General features: G+C 39.8%; 1 protein-coding gene across 7 annotated transcripts in view; it reads right to left on the reverse strand.

Annotated features, from left to right (window-relative positions):
* Positions 1-22,918, reverse strand: part of CCDC73 (coiled-coil domain containing 73) — a 94,146-nt gene that overhangs the window by 66,266 nt on the left and 4,962 nt on the right. For 6 of the 7 annotated variants that reach the window (XM_038764124.1, XM_038764125.1, XM_038764123.1 and 3 more), the window contains exon 3: positions 7,066-7,215. In XM_038764124.1, coding sequence (XP_038620052.1) covers positions 7,066-7,200 — 135 coding nt within the window. In that variant the 5' untranslated portion in view covers positions 7,201-7,215. Of the gene's footprint in view, positions 1-7,065; positions 7,216-8,795; positions 8,868-22,918 lie in introns of those variants that run through there. The other variant, XM_038764127.1, reaches the window with a different exon arrangement.

The raw sequence follows: 22,918 nt of genomic DNA on the forward strand, positions 1-22,918 counted from the left end.
TATTTGTTAAGCGCTTACTTTGTCCCAAGCACTGTTCTAAACACTGGGATAGCTACAAGGTTATCAGGTTATGGCAGTCCCTCTCCCATATGGGGCTCACAGGCTTTATCCCCACTTTGCAGATGTGGTAACTGAGGCACAGAGACGTAAAGGGACTTGCCCAAGAACACAGAGCAGACAAGTGGCAGAGCCAGGATTAGAATCCAGGTCCTTCTGACTCCCAAGCCCATGCCACACTGCTTTCTGAATGATGGTCTGAGATTTCACAAGGCAACCAAAGGGACCATTGTGGTTTTTTCTGCTAGGGGCCGTACTTGACCTACAAGAGAGGCTTATTTATATGCTCTCACAGTCACTCTCGGATTGGGTGGCTCACCTGGTGACATAAAATGGAGCCCAGCCAACTCCGGGTAAATTTGGGGAGATGAAGGTGTCATAAAACAGGGTTAAAAGAAGAAAACTCAAAGGACAAGCATCTCTTTTTGCCTCCCTGCTCCAACTGGTTCTGAAAGTTTGTTGGCTTGAGAGGGGAATGGAGGATGCAAACTGGAATGTAGTCGAAGAAGGGCATGGGTAAGTAGGAGAGATCTAAGTGCCTTAAAAAAATCAATGGTCAGGAATTTCCATGTTGTAGACAGAATTGGGCAGAGAGTGGAGGTTTCTAGGGAGACATGGATAGATCACCTTGGCTCTCCGGCTAAAGAAAACTTGCAGGTCTTCCAGAGGAGCAATAAGTGTTTTTTGCTAAATCTGGGGATAATCCAGATTAAATTATGTACCAGTACCAGACTAGGGGTAGTCTGCACTTGACAGAATTTTGTTTTTAAAATCTGTATTGCCTAATTTACTGTTGCTCTTAAGTTACTCCAAGCAAAGAGTTTGGTGCGGGTACTTTTGTACATGTAGTGAATACTGCAGTCTCTTTTCTATAAAGAGTAATGTCTGGGCCATCTGGGTGCTTATCTCACTAACTCTAGGGAGACCACAGTACTGCTTGGGAGAGTGAGTTGAGGCTATTAGTAAATCAGTCATAATTATTGAGTGATTTCTGTGTGTAGAGCACTGTTCTAAACAGAGAGTAGAATATAACAGAGGTGGAATACAATTTTCCTGCCCATAGGGAATTTACAGTCCAGAAGTGGGGACCCACATTAAAGTAAATTATGGTTATGCACATAAATGTTGTGGGGTGAATATCAAGGATACAATACAAACCCTAGCGCAAGGGTGACGCAGAAGAGAGGGAGTTGAGGAAATGGGGGCTTAATCAGGGGAGACCTCTTAGAGATGTGTTTTAATAAGACTTTGAAGGTGAGGAAAAGGGTAGTCAGTTGCATATAAAGGGGGAGGCAGTACCAGACCAGAGGCAGGATATGGGCATGAGGTTGACAGCAATTTTGACAAGATGGAAGTTCAGTGAGTAGGTTGGTATTAGACGAGGGAAGTGAGCATGCTGAGTTGTAGTAGGAAAGCAGTGAGGTAAAATAGGAAGGGGCAAAGTGATTACATGTGTTTTAAAGTGAATGGTAAGGAGTTTCTGTTTGATGTGGAGGAGGATGGGCAACCACTGGAAGTTCTGGGGATACCTGGGTTGAATTTTTTTTAAGAAAAGTGATCTGGGCAGCAGAGTGAAGTAAGGATTGGAGTGGGGAGAGACAGGACGCAGGGAGGTCAGCAAGAAGGCTGATACAGTAGTTAAGGTGGGATAGGATAAGCGGTTGGATCAGCATACTGGCAGTTTGAATGGAGAGCAAAGGGTAAATTTTACTATGTGATGAAGTTTGAACTGACAGGATTTGGTGACTGATGGAATATATGGGTTGAATGAGATGAGTTGAGGATAATGCTAAGATTAAGGGTTTGGGAGACAGATAAGATGGTGGTGCAGTATACAGTTACGGGAAAGTCAGGGGAGAAGAGGGTTAGGGTGGGAAGATGGCGAGTTCTGTTTTAGACATGTTAAGTTTGAGGTGTTAGTGGGACATCCAAATAGGGATATCCTGAAGCCAGGAGGAAATATGAGACTGCAGAGAAGGAGAAAGTGCAGGGCTGGAGATGTAGACTTGGGAATCATCCAAATAAAGTTGGTTGTTGAAGTCATGGGAGCTAATGAGTTCAAGGAAGTGGGTGTACATGGAGAATAGAAGGGGACCCAGAACTGAACCTTTAGGTATTCCCACAGTTTGGGGGTAGTAAACAAAGGAGTAGCCCACAAAAGGGCCTGAGAATGAGCAGCCAGAGACATAGGAGGAGAATCAGGATAGAACAGTGTCAATGAAGACAAGGTTAGGTTTCCAAGAGAATGTGGTGGTACACAGTGTCAAAGGCAGCTGAGAGGTCAAGGAGAATAAGGATGGAGTAGAGGCTGTTGGGTCTGGCAAGGAGATCCCTGATGACATTTGAGAGGGCAGTTTCCACAGAGTGAAGGAAACTATTAACTTTCTTTGGTCTAAAGATACTGGTCAGCAGAGAAACACCTAAAACATGCTGGCAGTGAATTACCAGAATATTACTGGCACACACTAGCTGGAGTTATTTGGGCCTGGATAACAAAAGTTAGGAAATCCTCATCTTCTACTTTTCTCTTGGATGGTCTCAAATGGGGAAAGTCGCCCTTGCAGATATTCTCAATCTGTTACTGGAAGTTAGGTGGCTGAGTTATAGCATGTTTTTGGGTAAAAGATGTATGATTTCAAACCTTCTAATCAGAGGGCTGGTTGAAAGCTAGCAAGCAAATTCTGGGGAAGGAAGGGTGAAATCTACATGTCCCCAGAAGCAAAAGGAATCATCATCATCAATCGTATTTATTGAGCGCTTACTGTGTGCAGAGCACTGTACTAAGCGCTTGGGAAGTACAAGTTGGCAACATATAGAGACAGTCCCTACCCAGCAGTGGGCTCACAGTCTAAAAGGGGGAGACAGAGAACAAAACCAAACATACTAACAAAATAAAATAGAATAGATATGTACAAGTAAAATAAATAAATAGAGTAATAAATATGTACAAACATATATACATATATACAGGTGCTGTGGGGAAGGGAAGGAGGTAAGATTGGGGGGATGGAATGACCGTCTACTTTTCCCAGCAGCCAATAGGGTTCTTGGAAAGGAGTTGCTTTCACTGCCAAGTGCAGAGGTTATAGCCAGCTCTGATATAGAGCTAAGCCTTAATGAGGTATTGTTGTGTTGCTGCTTCCTTTGAACCCTCTGACTCTGCTAGGAAAAGCCCTATCTCTACATTATTTCAGGGGCATGGTGAATTTTGATGCTTTGGTTTTTGATTTTTGCTTTGCTTAGCCAATGCTAGTGGCAAAATAAGTCAGGACCATAAAGACTATTTTTATTATTTTCCTAAGCAAAAACCTTAGCATAAACATAAAGAGCTTATTTATCTTCTAATCAATTCTGGTGGGTGCCGTTTAAATCTTAGCCTGCATGTGACTTCCATTTAAATATCCTCTTTTATATTGTATCTCCAATTAAGCTATTATTGGTTAGTAGCCATGTTTAATGAGAGTCTCACAGCTCTTCAAAAGATTTACAGTTTTTTTTCTGGCGTTTGGGCATACCATATCTGCTTAATTCCTTTTTAATGACCTTTGTTTAGCAGGAATTTTTGTGCTAATTAAGAAGAATTTTTTATAACAGAAGCACTAAATCTTCCCCTTTCCTACGTTCCCCACGGTTTCCACAGAAGGGAGTGAGGAAGATAACAGCATCACAGTGAGTGACACAATCTTAAGGCCTTTTCACGGAAGCCTCTGGTGATGCCCTGATTGGGTCATGTACTTACTTGGCCAGGAGCAATTTTGCCCCAGAACATGTGGTCTGCAAAATGCTGCAAGATGCTGACTGCATAAACCCTCTAGTCAAATCCGGGGCAAAAATCTCCCTTTAAAGTGGTGGGAAAGGTCACAGTACGTGAGAAAAGTCCACAACAAATAACTTTAACACTAAGAATGATAATGGATACCACCTGCTGCTTAATTAGAGCGCAAATATTTCCTAGCTTCATTTTCAACCTGAAAGTGGGGGCTTTCTAACTAATATTTTTAATCCCTTCTGAGCCCCGTTCACCTGGAAAACCTGGATTGCAGTTGTAGAAATCTTGGCAAGTAGGTGCTACACATTATCTTTGTGACTGCCTCCTCGTTGGCCTAAAAGTAGACACAATTGACAGCTGATGTCCAGACATGCAGGGCACCCTACCCGAAACCTCAAACCTGTTGCCAAACTTCCTGAATTCTGGAAGTGACCTGACAGCACCCAGGCAGGAGCAGTAAGGAAAAAGGCATGACAGAAGTAGAGAATTCTGAGATGCTGTCAGTCATTTGTACAGACATGCTGATTAAAGTTTCCTAGGGTGGGCTAAGAGGCAAAACTAACAGGAAATAGCTCCCAACTGCTTACTACATCAACCTGAGGAAGTTACAGCTAGCTGAGTATTTGCTTTGCCTTGTGGAGAATTGTTCCCAAAACAATAGATGGAATCTACTGCAAAGGTCTCTCCAGAAAAGCATGCTTGCCCTGTTAGGAGTTCAATTTTCTCCTCCATTTGGTGAAGGGATGAAATGCCTTACAGAAACACCTAAGACTTTATGCATGGGGAAAGCATTTCCTTCTGACTGGGTACTGCAACCAGAACATCTTTGAAAGGTAAAGGGGGGTGGGTGTATTTTTATTTTTCATTTCCAAGCATCCACATGACAAGGGGATAGGAAGATAGCAGAGACTTTTAAAATGGAAAACCTGAGGGTAAAGTACAAAGTCACCAACTCTCCTGAATGAACCCTCAGATAACTGTGGAAAGGAGAAGTTAATATTATGGTGGGCTAACGGAATCAATCAATCGTATTTATTGAGCGCTTACTGTGTGCATAGTACTGTACTAAGCGCTTGGGAAGTACAAGTTGGCAACATATAGAGATGTGGGCTCACAGTCTAGAAGGGGGAGACAGAGAACAAAACCAAACATTAACAAAATAAAATAAATAGAATAGATATGTACAAGTAAAATAAATAAATAGAGTAATAAATATGTACAAGCATATATACATATAACAGAAGATGAAATGCAGTTATTCCCCTCACCAACTCTAGGCACTTTCATGAACAAGATACATTTCCCAATTAATAATATTCTTGCCTCCTAAAAACTCTTCCACAATAGTAAAACCTATTGTCTCTTTAACCAGGATTCCTTCCGATTTCTCCTCTCTGGCTGAATGTCACTTAGAAATAGTTTAATATTTATTCATTGATTCTTATATAGCCTTGGGAAGAGGTAGATCATAGCTGGGGAAAAAAAAAAATCACTAAAAGAGGATTCAGCCACTCCACATAGAATGAGAATGGGCAATACTGACATCAACTATATTGGGTACATCTGGTAACAAGAATTAAATTCAGGTCCATCTGCTCCAAAAGCTCAAGCCCTGACCAAGTGATATTTCGTCCTAAAGCAAACACTCAAATTTTGCTATTGATGCTGAGGTTTCTTTCTATATTTTTTCTCTAGGTCTATGTGTTTAAGTTATAGAAGAAAGGTGTGAGTGTCAAGTTGTGTTTCTTTTTACCTTTTTAAAAATGCAGTTTGTTTTTTTCCATGGCTATGGCATTTTACCTGCATTTTTGGTAGTTGAAAATTTTTCCAAGTCACTGATTACTTCGGAAAATACTACTGAGCCTAAATAGAAAACTCCACATGCCATTCAAAAAACCATTCATCAATTTTCCTAAATACTATCTGTACCTTTCCTGCTAATCAACAGTGTAATTTCTTGGTGAAAGTCTAAAATTTCTGGTAATAGATTTTTAGGATTCCTATTATCATCATTCTCTTGTCATTCTGATAGTATAGAATAAGCCATGTGTGGTTATTTTGTGCTTAGAAACCACTGAAGTTTGATTTGCTGAATTTCAGTGTTCCCCAGTGTTTTATCAGCCAGATGTTTTCAAGTCAACAACCTGTTTTATTTACTTGACTTTTACATGGTTAAAATATTTTATTAATTACATGAGAGAAATAAAGAACCAACTAATCTATTCTTTGAGATCATCAATCACCTAAAACTAAATCCTGAGTCAGAAACTAAAGTTTTTTTTCACTCAGATATCTGGAATCAATCAATAGAATTTGAGCACCTATGTGCAAAACACTAAACTAAGCATTTGATTGAGTAAAATAAAAGTGAAAAACTCAGTCCCTGCCCTCAAGGAATTTAAAATCTAAGGAGGATCTTTTCAGTTTTAGATAGGTTTAATATTGCTCAACTTTTCACACTAAATCATAATGAGGCAGAAAGTTTCAGTTTCCCTACTATTGAGCAAATCTATGTATTATTTCCAGTGCTAAGAAGAGTGCTTTGCAAACAAGTGCTTAATAAATGTTAGTTCCTCAACAACACTAAAGAGGTTTTCCAATTTTCCTAAAGAACAATCACATTCTTAAATTCTACTGTTGACTTTATTTCCATTTTAAATGATTGAATTTTTAACTGTCAATTTTCAAAGAATACCCAAAAAAAAAACCCAAAAGGAAGACTATATTTTTTCCATCAGTCAGGAAAATCAGTAAAAGAAACAAATTAAATAATGCATGTGTATGAATAGGCCAAAATAATTTCTATATCAGTAAATCTTTCAGAGTAATACATTTAAAATTGTGATTAAAAGGAAACCTTAATTCTACTTCACCAACTACATATGCTACACAGTTTTACATTTTAAAGATTAAAATAGCTTGAAATATAGTTTTAATATTTTAAAACTATAGTTCCTATGGGAGTTCTGAGAGTATATTGAAGTACACTGAAGACTTGTATGCCTGGATATAAACACTGCAAATGTCATAATTACCTTAGCATCATCACCAAAAATAACAAATAGTTTTTATCTAAAGTTCATCTGCATTGTTCTGCTATTTTGTAATTGATAATCCTTTAAGATATTAACTTCAGAGGGAAATATTTGGCTGGAAAAGGCAGTTAGGCAAATAAGTGAGGGAGGAAAAAAAAAAGACCAAATCTCATTCTTTTAGCATAGCAGTAAAAAGGCTCTTACCCTTCTCATGCGCAGTTCTTCTAGTGCCTCTAACAAACTAGTCTTAAATTCCAGGAGTTGAACAGAAAACAATGCTTCTGAAGGATGATGAAAAGTACAGGAAGATGACTCATTCTTATATGAGTCTTTGTCCATGTTAAAAGTTGGCTTCTATGATATAAAAAGCAGATACATATCAAATGTTTCATTTTGTTTTAAACTTTCACCTAGACCAGAAAAAAGATTAAATGCCTAACAAGTTTTTAAATAAAAGCACAACCACAGAAAAAACCCAAACATGGCAAATAACAAAACTACAATTCAAGTAAACATTTTTCATCCTGTATTCATTTGCTATAATAATTATGATCTTTGTTAAGCACTTACTATGTGCCAAGCACTGGGGTAGATAAAAAAATGAAAGATAATCAAGTTGGGCACAATCTTTATACAACATGGGACTCACAGTTTAAATAGAAGGGAGAAAAGGTACTGAATCTCCAGTTTACAGGTGAAGAACCTGAGGCACAGAGAAATTAAGTGACTTGTCCAAGGTCACACACAGCAGGCAATTGGCCAAGACAAGATTAAAACACAAGTCCTCCGACTCCCAGGCAGTTCTTTCTACTAGTTCTTTCCACTAGGCCATGCTGCTTCTAACTTGTTGAACTACTTTCCATGGATTGTGCGAGGGTTAATGAATTATTGTTGGTATAGCATTGGAAGACCCTCAGTAAAAACTTTGTAAAAATGATGATGATGATGATAAAGTTTCTCTTTGGTTGTTAGAAGTACATTCTGGGAGGAGTATTAATTATTTTAAATCCCCAGGGGACCATTTAGTGCATTGTTGCATACTTGGTCATCAACTCTAGCAATGTGCTAAACAGAGCCCTAGTGATTTGAAAGAGATAAAGCTGTTTCCAAAGTGGCTAATTTACTGCCTAAGAAAAATTATAGGCACAGAAAGAATCAGGTTCATTAACCCAAAACTCTTCTCCCCCAGACTGTAAGCTCCTGTAGCACAGAACATGTCTACTAACTCAGTTGAATTGTACTCTCCCAAACACTTAGAACTGCATTCCTGCACATAGTAAGCACTCAAAAAAATACCAGAGATTGATTGGGCCTAATCCATGCAAATGATTAGGCAGAATTAACAAAGTGCTATGAACTGACAACCAGGATTGTGTTAACCAAAAACCCGGCCCAAGACAGGCCCATCTATCATGGTCTCTCATGACCATTGACATAGATGATCTCATGTATAACGTTGTTTGATGAAGTCATTACAGTGCCACTAGCCAGAGTGGCAGCAGAAATGCAAGGGAGCTAGTTGTACTAGGCCTCAATCTGCTGCAATGCCCAGCCAGGACCAAGCAACATTTTGTCAGGATTTATATAGTGGTGAGGGGAGTCAAGGAAGAAGTCAAGAGGATCACAATGATGAGCAAATGACTTTTACTGGTGTGCCCTTCCTCCCCATCTCTCTCCACACTTCAGCTTGTGCCTTGTCCTCCCAAAAGTGAAGGCAATTTAGGATGGAGGGGAATTGGAGAATAGGGGCAAAACGGGGAGCCTTCCCATTCCCCCTAACGTTAGATACATCCCATACCACTGCAGGGCAGCATCCTGATGAGAACACACACACACATATGCATGAGTCACCTCTGACCTGGAGACTTTGACCCTGCATTGTGCAACCAGGTAGGGGGGGGTTGTTGTCAAGGAGTAGCACTGGACAAACCTACCCTCAGACAGTTTCTCAGCCAGGGATAGCTGGAGCTGGGAGAATTCCTCGAGGGGAACAGTAGTCAGGAAGACCTCCACCAAGGCCAAACAGCCTTTCCTGAGGTTTACTTCCCCCTGTGGCTCGCTCTTCCTAAAGCAACAGGAGGAGTGGTGGAGAGTATGCCCTATTCCCCAAGTAATAGTAACCATCCACAGCACCCGATTAAGATACATATATATGGGCACATCAGAAGTCTCCATTAGAGGAGAGGTACTCACCTCTACTCTATCAGAAATTTCTGACTTTCCTTTCACCGGCTTCTCATGCTACCTCTTATCACCAACCCCACTTTTACCCTCTCTATTCACCATCTGCTTAATGACCTCTACCAACCAAAAAGTAAAAAAGATTCCTCCTTGAGGTACTAAGATGAAGTACTAGGAGGAAGGCAGTGATTACCACCTACTTGTGTTGATCCCTGTTCTCCTAACCTCAGCTGGTGAAGAGGGATAAGGAGGCAGAGGCAGGTGGTATTTAAATTAAACTCATCATCCCAGGACTCTAGCACATGCAGGCTTTTCTTGTGCTTCTCAGTCCCCTCAACTTAAAGGACGATGTCCCTTTTAAGAGCCTCACATGCCAGCAGGAGCTGCCTTTCACTTGCCATTTGGGGAAAATCTACTTAGGGTACCATCTTCATCATGCTGTCTCTCTAGCCCACACTCCACTCTGCTGCCTGAATCATTTTTCTAAAACATCACTCTTGCACATAACTCCCCAGTCCTCAAAAACCTCAATGGTTGCCCATGGCACTCTGCATCAAGCCAAACCTCCTCCTGACCCTCAATCAGCTCTCCCTTCTACTTATCCACTCTTCTCCCACTACTCTGCCAGACTGCACTCTTTGTTCCTCTCAAGCTAATCTACTCACTGGGCCTCATTTTCATCTCTCCCACCACTGACCTCTTGCTCAGCATCCTCCCCAAACTGTCTGGAATTCCTCCCTCCCCCTTAATATCCAAAACACCACAGATGTCTCCATATTCAAAGCCATAATAATAATAATAATTGTGGTATTTGTTAAGCACTTACCATGTGCCAGTCACTGTACTAAGCACTGGAGTAGATACGAGGTAATTGGGTTGGACACTCTCCCTGTCCCACAAGGGGATCACACTCTTAATCCCCACTTTACAGATGAGGTAACTGAGGCACAGAGAAGTGAGGTGATTTGCCCAAGGTCACATAGCAGAAAAGTGGCAGAGTGGGGATTAGAGCCCAGGGTCCCTCTGACTCCCCAGCTCATGCTCTATCCACTAGGCCATGCTGCTTCTGATTAAATTCTATCCTCCCCAGTTCCTATCCCCTCAACTGTCACTTCAACACTTCAGTCCCAGCTAAGTACTTAAAGAACTCTCAATTTATGCACATATAAGCACTTTACTTGAGCCCCAACTCACGTACATATTCCCATTCTTTTTTTATTCCTATCTGTAATTTATTTTATTATTTGTCTCCCCCTCTAGATATTAAGCACCTTGAGGGCAAAGGTCATGTCTACTAATTCTATTGTACTCTCCCAAGGGTTTAGTATAATAGTACTCTGCATACAGTAGATGCTCAATAAATATTATTGATTGATTAAAGACAAGGGATCTTTTAGCACAAAAAAACAAGGTTAAACAGATAACTCAAATACTACCTGGTAATTCCATGCTGAAATAGGCCAGTTAACTTTTCCCCACTTCCATTTAGACTTTGTGCCAGAGGTGGGAGTGAAATCCCTGTTACTGCCTCTTGTCTTTCACAGGCAACTCTGGAATAATGGGTTCTTGGAAATCTTTAATGGGGGTCAAAAACCCGAAGGAGAATTTGGTTTGCTTTTTGGCACTCCTCTTATGTGTGTCTGCCTCTCCCTTTCTTTTTCTTCCCATTTCAATTTTATTGTTCATATATAATCAGTATTGGTCACATTTTAGGTTTGACTGTGACAAATGCAGGCATATGACAAATGCATATATAAAGTAACAGTGACCAGTACATATATTTTTTGGTGTGCATAAGTGAGGAACTTTGGTCAACATTTCATTATTCAATGCCCTGAACAGAGAATCATCTGGAAATTTTCAGAAAAATTGGACAAATATAAGTCAAAGCAGCTCTACAGAGAACAATCTGTATACAGAACACATGAAAAAGATGAAGTTTCTATACACAACACAGCACACACCTACATAAATAAGGAGCTGGTAAATCACTATTAGGTAATCCCTTAAATTTTTTGGCCACTAGGATTCAATTCATTAAATTCATTAAATTACCTCCCCCAATTAAGTATCCCAGTAACCCAAAAGGGCTTCTTCCTCAATAACAAAATCAGGGCCAAAATGACAAAATAGAATGCCCAGGAATTTCTTCATAGCTTATTGCATTTCTTAGAGCAGAATTTAGAAAGCTATTTGTCTATTTGGACTTGTAAAAATAGTCTATTAAATAAGTTAGGATTTTTTTTTCAAAGAATAAAACAAGAGTTTAGTAAATGGTCGGAAAAATTATGTAGTGAAAGTGAAATGTCCCATTTTAAAATTTTATTGCTGAATTTCTTCCAGGTGTTCTCATGCTTGGGCTGCCTGAAACACAGTTTTCCACCTTACATATGCTTGCTTCTCATAAATGAGTGGTAGGAATTCTATAACTGCATTTCCTAGGTAATTACACTTTGCCAAGGGGCATAGTGTTTTGCACCCGCGTATGCCTTCAATTTAGCCGTGTAAATATTGGATTCCAAAGGTCTTGCTCCATAAATTCAAAATTTGGGCCACTTAACTCTACAACCCCAAACCACATCCAAAATTAGCCACCCTGTATTTACAGCTAGCCAGTGAAAATATGGGATTAGAAATGCTAGGCAGGGTCCATTTGAGAGTTCTGTAAAGTGCTAGCCTTCATGGTTGACTGGAATACCAAACTCAAAGTTTACAAAATAATAATTAAAGCCCTTGAGATTAGCGTCTGTTAGGGCCAGGCTTGATAATCTGATTGCCGGAAAACTGACACCATGGGCTTCCTTCACAATGCAGCTGCCTGAAGTCTTCACTTGAGGAACTAGCTGAGAAAGGGGTTTAGCCTAAAATAATCCCCAAGTTAATTTTCATAGCTTCCTTTTTAAACCCGATATAAAGTACTTTGCCATGTGGAATTCTTATGGTGTGGTTAGAACCAGTTGATCTCCAAGTGCACGTCAAGTTTACTCCTCTCCAAACTCTCTAAAGGAGAGAACTCAGTCCTACCCCCAGTGGGGTGGGGCTTTTCTACTACTGGCAGAGGGGTCAGTATCCACCCAGAATTATTTTGAGAAATGTAGGTGAGTTCAGTCTCTTTGCACCATGGGGTTTGTCCATGTTTCTGCCATCCTATTTGGCTAGAGTCACCACACAGGAATTCCAGATACGCTATCTGTGGTATGTTCCATTTTCCATATTTCCTCCCTGAGCAAGCGTTTCTGGGATGAAGTCCAAGAATGAACTTTCAGCTTAATTAGAATAATATTCAGCATCCTTCTTGTTACCTAGAATTACAACTGAACCTTGATCATGTAGATATGCTAGACTGTGAGCCCGTTGTTGGGTAGGGATTGTCTCCATCCGTTGCCAAATTGTATTTTCCAAGCCCTTACTACAGCCTTCTGCGCAAAGTAAGCACTCAATAAATACGAGTGAATGAATGAATGAATATGCTGCTCCACCCAACGTCTCAACATTGAATAATTGTCTTCCCTCTACTAAGGATGGAAGAACACAGGAGATTCACATTTTATATGACATGGCATTTTTTATTAATATAACTACTAAGTTATGTGAAATGTTAAACTGAATCTGAATTCACAAATTTAAATGTCTCCTGTCTCATTTAAACTCATCCAAAATGGATGGCTCCATAATATCCAGACAATATAGAATTCTGTATCTATCCTTAAAATAGGAAATATTCTTTTTTTAAGCTGTAAATCATTTATCTGTTGTTCAGAATTCATGATTCTGTAATTTCCATGCAGGAATAAATTATACTGCATTAATAAAGCAGTTTTCCTTACAGAATAGGTTAAATGCCCATTTTTTTATTTAACTGTAATAAGAAAACAGAAAGCTGAAAACTCACAAGACAATTTTAAAAATTACTATGAACGGTTTTCACAAACCAGACTTAACTTTGAGTTAAATGTTGCCTAATAATTGAAGGAAATATACTGCCTCTGTCTAAATTAAGGACAGTGATGGATTTTGAATATTTAGTAACAAATTTCATAATGGGAAACAATATTTATGAAAGATTTTAATTCTCCTTCTTACTTCAAAATACTTTACATGCCGCAGGAAAAAAAATTGAAAAAAAAAGGAAAATATTTTTGTAACGGTGAAAATGTTATCTTTTTGTTTAAAAAATGAAAGGGAATGAGCTCCAACAACTCACAGACTTTTCCATTCACCCAGTGATCTGAAGCCAAGCATTGGACTAGCTATCCTTTATCAGCCTAAGGCAGTTACCCTGGATAAAGCCTTTTACAATGAATGTTTTATATGTTTTATTCATCCCTTCAATCTAGACTATCATTTTCCTTGATATAAACCACATTCATCATGCCTTGCTCAGCCATTAAACATACAAAAGAATTCTATGACATATCCTATTCATTATTTTCTGCCTTGACCAAGTTCTGTGATATGCCATTATAAAATAATTTTGCATAGCTCTCTTGAAGATTCTTAAACGATATAATAGTTAAATGACATAACTGCATTAATGAAAGGAATTTTGTTTTAAAAGACTTTACTTTTATATATAAAGTATCAGAATCATAATAATAATATTAGCTTTAGCTCAATTCTAAAATAGACTGTGAGCCCCAGTTTGGACAGGGACTGTGTCCAACCTGGCTTATTTGTATCTACATAGTATAAGTGCTTAATAAATACCACAATAATAAAAAAGTTTTTGTTTAATGTCTATCATGTGCAACATGCTGATTTAGACATTTGGGAAATAGGAAAAGACGTAAAAGATGTGTTACCTTCTCATAAAAATGTCAGACCTCTTTTATTTATGGCAAAAAAAATGCATACTTTAATGAGTGCTTTTTTTTCTTCCCCTTCTGAAAGAGTCAATAACCCTTAACTTTCAGATTCAAACCTGGTGGAGAGGCCAGGACCAGGAGAAAAGGGGGAGAAAAGGGGGGTTAGGAGGGCGGTGTGTGCAAAAGAGTTGGTTAAAATGATTTATTAATGTTAAGCCAGGAGATTGGAATGGGATAGTCTCACAGTTGTTTGGCTATGGGAGGGGCAGGGTGGCTCTTTAAAAATATATATTTGGCTAGCCTCAGGGTTTGTTCTCCTACTTTCAAATGAATAACAAGTATCTTCTGAATGATTTTTACCTCTTTCATCAATAGTAGTACTAATGGAATTTACTGTGTGCCTGCTGAGTCAGTGCACTACACAAGCCACTGGGAGATGCAAAGTAAGCACCAAAAGGTCCCCTGGCCACAAGGAGTTTACATTTTAGCTGGGAGACAGACACAGAATGATATAATATGTATATAAATTCACAAGTGTGAGAGTGCTCATAAAGAAATACGTAAGTGCCAGAGGGGACAAGAACGGCGATACTGTTAGAAAAGGCTTGTTGGAGGAGGTGAGATTTTATGAGAGTTTTGACGGTGAGGAGGGCAGAGGTCTGGTGGATTTGAGTGAGACGGGGGAGTGTCTCCAGGATGTGGAACTAGTGTGAGCAACCATTTGGAGGTGAACATTGTGAGAGCTTGTTCCCCTCTCTAGACTTGTGAGCCCATTGTGGGCAGCGATTGTCTCTTTATTGCTGTACTATACTTTCCAAGCGCTTAGTGCAGTGCTCTGCACACAGTAAGCGCTCAATAAATATGATTGAGTGAATGACCTCCAAGATAAACTCCTTGAGCGAGTTGTCTACACCCCCTGTCTCAAATTCCTCTCCTCCAATTCTCTCCTTGACCCCTTCCACTCTGGCTTCTGTCCCCTTCACTCCACATAAACCACCCTCTCAAAAGTCACCAATGATCTCCTTCTTGCCAAATCTGACAGCTTCTACTCCATCCTTTTCCTCCTCGACATCTCAGCTGCCTTCAACACTGATGACCACCCCCTTCTCCTGGAAACATTATCCAACCTTGGTTTCACTGACACTGTCCTCTCCTGGTTCTCCTCCTAACTCTCTGGCCACTCATTTTCAGTCTCTTTCACGGGCTCCAAATCTTCCTCCCACCTCCTAACCGTAGATCATCATCATCATCATCATCAATCGTATTTATTGAGCGCTTACTATGTGCAGAGCACTGTACTAAGCGCTTGGGAAGTACAAATTAATGTCCCTCAAAGTTCAGTAGATGTCCCTCAAAGTTCAGTTCTGGGTTACCTGCTATTCTCCATCTACACCCTCTCCCTTAGAGAACTTATTCACTCCCATGGTTTCAACTACCGTCTGTATGTGGATGATTCCCAAATCTACATCTCCAACCGTGATTTTTCTCCTTCTCTGCAGTCTCGTATTTCCTCCCTCCTTCAGGATATCCTTAGTTGGATGTCCCACCGACATCTCAAACTTGATGTGTCCAAAAGAGAACTCCTTACCTTCCTACCCAAACTCTGTCCTCCCTCGATTTTCCCATCACTGTAGATGGCAGCACCATCCTTTCTGTCTCACAAGCCTGTAATCTTGGCATCATCTTCCACTCACCTCTCTCATTCAACACACATATTCAACCTATCATTAAATCCTGTCGGTTCAACCTTCACAACATGCTAAAAGTTGCCCTTTCCTCTCCAGCCAAACTGCTACAATATTAATACAAGCACTTATCCCATCCCACCTTTACCACTGTATCAGGTCAGCTTCCTTGCTGACCTCCCTGCCTCCTGTCTTTCCCCACTCTAGTCCCCATACTTCACTCTGCTGCCCAGATCATTTTTCTACAAAAACGTTCAATCCGTGTTTCCCCATTACTCAAGAACCTCCAATGTTTGCCCATCCACTTCCGCATCAAATGGAAACTCCTTACCATATGCTTTAAAGCACTCAATCACCTTACCCCCTCCTACCTCACCTCGCTGCTCTCCTACTACAACTGAACCCACTCATTTCTCTCATCTAATGCCAACCTACTCATTGTACCTCAATCTCGTCTGTCTCACTGCCGACTTCCCACCCATGTCCCGCCTCTGGCCTGGAATGTCCTCCCTCTTCACATCCGACAGACAATTATTAAAGGCACATCTCCTCCAAGAGGCCTTCCCTGATTAAATCCTCATTTCCTCTTCTCCCACTCCCTTCTCCAATGCCCTTGCACTTGGATTTGCTCCCTCCCTCAGTCCCACAGCATTTTGTACATATCTGTAATTTATTCATTTATATTAATGTCTGTCTCCCCCTCTACACTGTAAGTTCATTTGTGGGCGGGGACTGTGTTTACCAACTCTGTTATATTGTACTCTTCCAAGTGCTTAGTGCAGTGCTTAGTAGCAGCGTGGTAAGGGGTGAAGGAAACCAGTGAGTAAGGTTTAGATTGCTGATGGAGAGTCTGACAACCAATGGGAAACACTGTGCTTAATTCAGAGGGACAGAAGCAACCATAGGAGAGTTTTGAGGAGATGGGAAACGTGCTAAGTACAGTATGATGGGGAAAAGCCCTTCTTTTAATTATTGAGCAGAAAAACCCAATGTAAGAATGATTCTTTTTGTAGCTTAAAAGTTAACACAGAGAGAGGCACTGGTGCTGTAAGACACATACTGCAGTTTGTAAAAAATACACCTTTGTGAAAATATGCAAAGGTAGAATTGGCAATATAATCCTGCCTCTAGCATCTCCTCAGTCCAATCTTAACTGCACTTTGCTGCTACATCATCTTTCAAAATTTTCATTCAGCACTCAAAAAGCAACATGGCCTAGTGGAAATCACAGACCTGGGTGTCAGAGGACCTGGGTGCTAATCCTGGCTCTGCCACCTGTTTGCTCTAGGACCTTGAGCTAGTCACTTAAGTTCTCTGTACAACTGAAAAACGGGGTTTAAGACTGTGAGTCCCATGTGGGCCATGGACTGTGTCCAAATTAATTATCTTGTATCTTCCCCAGTGCTCAGTACACTGTCTGGCACATATTAAATTCCTAACAAATAACTTTTTTTAAAAAAAAAAAGGCACACATCTCTCCACACCTCAAAAACATCCAATGGTTGCCCATTCCACGTTGTATCAAGCAGAAACTCCAGCCAAGGGCTTCAAGGCTCTCCAACAGTTCTTGCTTTCTGATATATCTGCTGTATTCACCCTCTACTCCACTTGTGCTCTTCACTCCTACCAAGCCAACCTTTTCATTTTGCCTCTCTCTCAACCTCTAACATCTGGCCCCTTCTGAAAATGGTTCTAAGTCCTTTTGACTTCCAAAAAATTTCCCGCCTAGTCATTTCACTCTTTAAAACATGGAGTTATATTTAAACAAATTATTATGATTGAAGGTGAAAATTTTTGATGGGTCTAAATGAAAGATACTGTGCAGATGCTGAGTCTATTTTGAAGGTGAGATGCTTTTCCTTTCTGGAAATTGTTCTACTCCACGATTATTGAAATGCTTATAGATGAAGATGATCTTCCTCAAAACCTTCTGTCATATTTCAAAATGTTTTTTATTAAGTAAATAGTGTCTGTCTGGTATCTTTTTTGTAAATTCATGGGCATTTCCTTCTGCTCATTCACTCTCTCCTTTTACTCCCATAAGCATTTCTTATATATGTTTCATATATTAAATTCATTATATCAACAAGTTTTTCCTTCCTTTAGGCAATTCAATGAAATAAGTTATGTAGGGAACCCCTTTTTCACCCCATACATGAAGAATGGGTGCTGATATTCCTTCCCTTTCACAGTCTGTATGCTGCTGCTGCTGCTGCTGCTATTGCCAGTCCATTCATCAGGAGTGGAACTGCCTGGAAGCCAAAATACTGGGGGTCATTAAGGGAAAACTGACTATATTTGTAAATAATGTGTATCTACTTGCCTTCCCATAAGCTCCTTGAGGATAGTACTCTGTACCCAGTAGGCACTAAATAAATAGGATTGATTGACTGGTAACCATCCTACATACAGAAAATTTGTTCTTTCCTTCCTGTTCATTTACAGTTTAAATTTGGGATTTCCATCTTTACTTATGCACTTACATTTTTTATAGTATTATCACTGAGCCTGACTCTGTCCCACATGTAGGGAGGAACTGGAGGTCTTACATCTGCATAGAGAGACCTTCACAAATATAAATGGGGGAGGAAAAAAAATGAAAAATTTTACAGCAAAATTGAGATACTGGAATTGAAATTATACTTCCCTTGGGAAAATGCCCCTAAATAATTTCAGATTGAATGCATACGTATAATCTATGCCTGGCCTCAAATGTATTTCATAAAGGACTGTCTGCTTCATCATCATCAACAGCACTTTTTGAGCACATATTTTGTGCAGATTACTGTATTAGGTACTTGAGGACATACAACAAAAGTAAAAGATGCAGTGCCTACCTTTAAGTTTAGCATCTGTTGAACAGTCATTTTAAAATTTAGATTATAAAGAATTATTAGTCTCTTTAAAAATTCCAGTGCACTTGCCTTTCTATTACTTGTTTGTTTCACAAATATTCCACAATGAAAAATAGCCATTTTGAAAGAACATGATAAAATCTATTTTTATCACTCCTTTAAGAGCTACCTTTAAGTGCTATAAAGGCTTTTATATCTTTGAACAGTACTTATTAAAAATTACATCTTAAATACCCTACAGTGGAAAGCAAGTTAGCCTATAAGCCTGATAGGGGTCAGAGTAATAACACAGAATGGACAAATTACACTGTCATTCTACTTAAATTATTTAAGTTATTTAATTTGACCTGTAGATAGTCTCTTGTCTTCTCATCATGCCTGACTTTTAAGTGGGAGGTCTTCATTCATGATGATCCTTTAATGGAAGCAAAGCTTTCTCCATTTAACCCATAGTGTTATCAATCATGTACAGGGATAAATGAGCCTGTAAGATTTTGCCAGTATCACAAATGACACTGTGACCTGAGGCCAACATCTTTATTTGCTTCTCCAGTGATTCACTTCAGCAGATATTAACCAATTTTATAATCCATGAAAGGCAAAATTAAAGGACACCATCCATAAAACAGAATAATTCCTATCAGCAACAAAGTGATGTCTGTATTATCTTATAAATTATATGGCCATACAGTGTGGTAATGTAATGAAGTAAAGATGGTAATAATCAAATGCCTAGGGCAAACGCTAATATGCATTTAATCACACAGCATGAAGCCATTTGTCACTACAGTTGAATGCATGTGTACATAAAATACATGAGTCACGGCCTTATTGTTATACTATAACAGCATCAATTTCACACTATCATTTCACACAATAACAACTAGTAGGCTTGACATTAGCCAAAACATTCAAACAATATACACACAATTGTTTACTATAGATTAAAATAGAAAAGCAACTTCAAAATGTTGAGTTGTCAGTAACTAAAATATTTTCCTAAAAACTACTATTTTTATATTCTTGACACCAGATTACAATTTACCGGAGTTCTAAACAAGAAGCCCGTGTACGAAGCTTCACCTTCTCTTAGAGCCACTATAATTTATGATCTTAAAGAGGCCGAATTAGTTACATGTGCTGGATTCCTTCATATGTAATTGTTAGTATCAGCTTGGACTTTTATTGATTTAAAAAAGAGATACCTGTCTTAGGAAAAGTGTGTGACTCTGTACATGTACATTTATTACATGGAAGGGAGGTATGTAAGATTGAAAAGGATAGATAGCAGTGAACACAAAAAACTGCCACCAAAAAGAATGTCTATTTTTCTTCTGTCTCATTTTTCACTTGGGGGGTTCTACCTTCTTTTTACTTTTCACACTTAAAATCTGTTTTTTCTAACAGTACCTTACTGCAGAAGCAGCATGACCTAATGGAAATAACACAGGCCTAGGAGTCAGAGGGCCTGGGTTCTAATCCCAGCTCTGTCACTTGCCTGCTGTGTGACCTAGGACAAATCACTTAACTTCAGTTTTCTCATCTGTAAAATGGGAGTCAACATCTGCTCTCCTTCCTACTTAGACTGTGGGACCCATGTGGGACAGGGACTCTGACCGACTTGATTAACTTGTATCATCCCTAGTGTTGAGAAAAGTTCTTGACACGTCGTAAATCCTTAGCAAATATAATTAAAATTATTATTTTATAGCTGTGCAGACTAAAACTGTATCCCGGCCCACTAGTTTGAGAGAGGACAGAAAGTAGGGGCTTGGAAACTTTAGGGGGTGGAAAAGGAGGTGTCTAAATGTCACTAGAGGGGTATTTATTAAGCCTTTACTATGTTCCAGGTACTGTAGTAAGCGCTGGAGTGGATACAAGCAAATTGGGTTGGACAGAGTCCAAACTGAGGAGCCAAACTGGGAGTGGTCCAGCCTTAAAAACGGGTAGTACTGTGCAATATTTCTGCATCTCCCCCCTTCCATCAACACAGGTCACTCCTTTAATTTCCAGCCTCTCCCAGGAAGCAAACACCTTCAAGTAAAGTTTCATTTTAAGAGTTGCCATAGTCCTTTAAAAGCAACGGTCACAAAATGTTCAATAAGCTGTGATAGAACGTATCTGATACGAACACTGCATTTTAAAATGTTTTTCTTCAAAGGCTCCTAAGAATAAACCCAACAACAATCAGTATTAAATTAGCATAATGTTCTACTTTCCACCAGGCACGTTAAATCTTTACTAGTCTTCCTGAAATCATTTTACAACAATTTCAAAAAAGGAAGATTGAGGATGTGAGTTAACACTTCCACTGTCCTGTGGGTTCAGATTTAAAAAAAAAAAAAGATTGTAGGTTACACCAATGACCTTTTTCTCGCAAAATCTGAAGGCCTCTACTCCATCCTAATCTGCCCAGACCTCTCAGCTGCTTTTGGTGTTGTAGACCACCCCCTTCTCCTTGACTCTTTATCTAACCTTGGATTCACTGATTCTTGGTTCTCCTCCTAGATCCCTGGCTGCTCCTTCTCAGTCTCTTTTGCTGACCTCTCCTCTGCCTCCCACCCTGACAGTAGGAGTCCCTCGAGGTTCAGTTCTAAATCCCCTTCTATTTTCCCTCTACCTCAACTCCCTAGGAGAACTCATTCACTCCCATGACTTCAATTACCATCTCTATGCAGATGATTCCCAAATAGACATCTCCAGCCCTGACCTCTCTCCTTCCCTGTAATCTCGTATTTCCTCCTGCCTTCAAAATATGTCTTCTTGGATGTCCTGCTGACACCACAAATTAAACATGTCTAAAACTGAATTGCTTATCTGCTAATTCTGTTGCACTGCATTCTCCCAAGTGCTTAGAACAGTGCTCAGCACATAGCGCTCGATAAATACCATTGATTGACATCTTAGATGACACAGAAGGGTGGGAGATTAGGATGGGGAAATGAGAGACAAGTTTGAAAGGCATCCTGGAGGAAAGTGTCCAGAAGGTAGGGAGAGTGGTGGTTTGTAAGATATGAAAGGGGAGGGAGTTTCAATCAATCGTATGTATTGAGCGCTTACTGTGTGCAGAGCAGTGTGCTAAGCACTTTGGAAAGTACAATATAACAGTGCTGTCAGGTTCTCCTGTTGTAGATACGCTTACTGGTTCTCCTAGATGCTGCTATTATTTTCTATATAAGGTTAAAAAGGCACTTTGCAAAGGGCATTTTTATAGCTTTCAAATCCACCTTACTCTCCCTGGTGGAAGGATAACAGACTGTCAAGCAAGCAGGTCAGGGTTCAATTTCATCTCTCTCTAAATTTAGAAGGGAATGGCAGAATATAGGGCCTTTCCCTCACCTCCCTCCACACTGTACCTAGCACGGGAACACTCATGCAGGCAATCCTGTTTCTGCAAACGAGGTTGACATTAGAGGCAAGGTGGCAGTAAGCTCCTCAAGCACTTTAACCTAGTTCTAGAAGAGTATAGAAGAGAAGCAGCGTGGCTCAGTGGAAAGAGCACAGGCTTTGGAGTCAGAGGTCACGGGTTCAAATCCCGGCTCTGCCAATTGTCAGCTGGGTGACTTTGGGCAAGTCACTTAACTTCTCTGTGCCTCAATTACCTCATCTGGAAAATGGGGATTAAGACTGTGAGCCCCCGGTGGGACAACCTGATCACCTTGTAACCTCCCCAGCGCTTAGAGCAGTGCTTTGCACATAGTAAGCACTTAATAAATGCCATTATATAGGGAGAAGGAGGTGGAGGAAGTGGTAGAAAAGGACAGAAGGGAATTATTCCCCCCTTGCTCCATCAGAGAACACACTGTTTAGCCCCCATAATATAGGAGAACTCAAGTGCCCTACATCAAACTCATTCCTCAAACCATATTTAGTAGTAAGATTATTTATTATGCATTTATGAGGTGCAGAGCACTGTACTAAACTCTGGGAAAAAATACAAAAGGGTGAAAGACAAAAGTCTTCTAGACTGTGAGCCCACTCTTGGGTAGGGACTGTCTCTATATGTTGCCAACTTGTACTTCCCAAGCACTTAGTACAGTGTTCTGCACACAGTCAGCGCTCAATAAATATGATTGATTGATTGAATTGGATTGGTCCCTGGCCCTAGGGAGGCTCACAGTCTAAAAATGCCACTGCCTGACTTTCTCAACCTTGTTCCTCTTTCAAGATAAATATAAAACCAAGACCTAAATTTCATCTTTTTCTAAATCTCCTTAACTTTCTTTCAGATAAATTATTCCTTGCCAAATTTAACAATTTAACTGCAGCTCTTTCTTTCACTGTCACCCTTAAACCCAACTTAAATTAATCAATCAAAGAGATCTACTGAGTGCTTTCTTGGTGCTTTGCTTTTTTTAAAATTTCACTCTACTAAGCACTTGGAAGAGTCAGTGCAATAGAGTTGGTAGTCACATTCCCTGGCCACAATCAACTTAGAATATAGAGGGGGGTTAGAAAAGTGCTTGGCACATAGTAAGCGCTTAACAAATACCATTATTATAATTAATAAAATAAATTATGGTTTTGTACA

The sequence above is a fragment of the Tachyglossus aculeatus genome, chromosome 22, assembly GCF_015852505.1.
Source record: "Tachyglossus aculeatus isolate mTacAcu1 chromosome 22, mTacAcu1.pri, whole genome shotgun sequence".
Taxonomy (NCBI): Eukaryota; Metazoa; Chordata; class Mammalia; order Monotremata; family Tachyglossidae; genus Tachyglossus; species Tachyglossus aculeatus.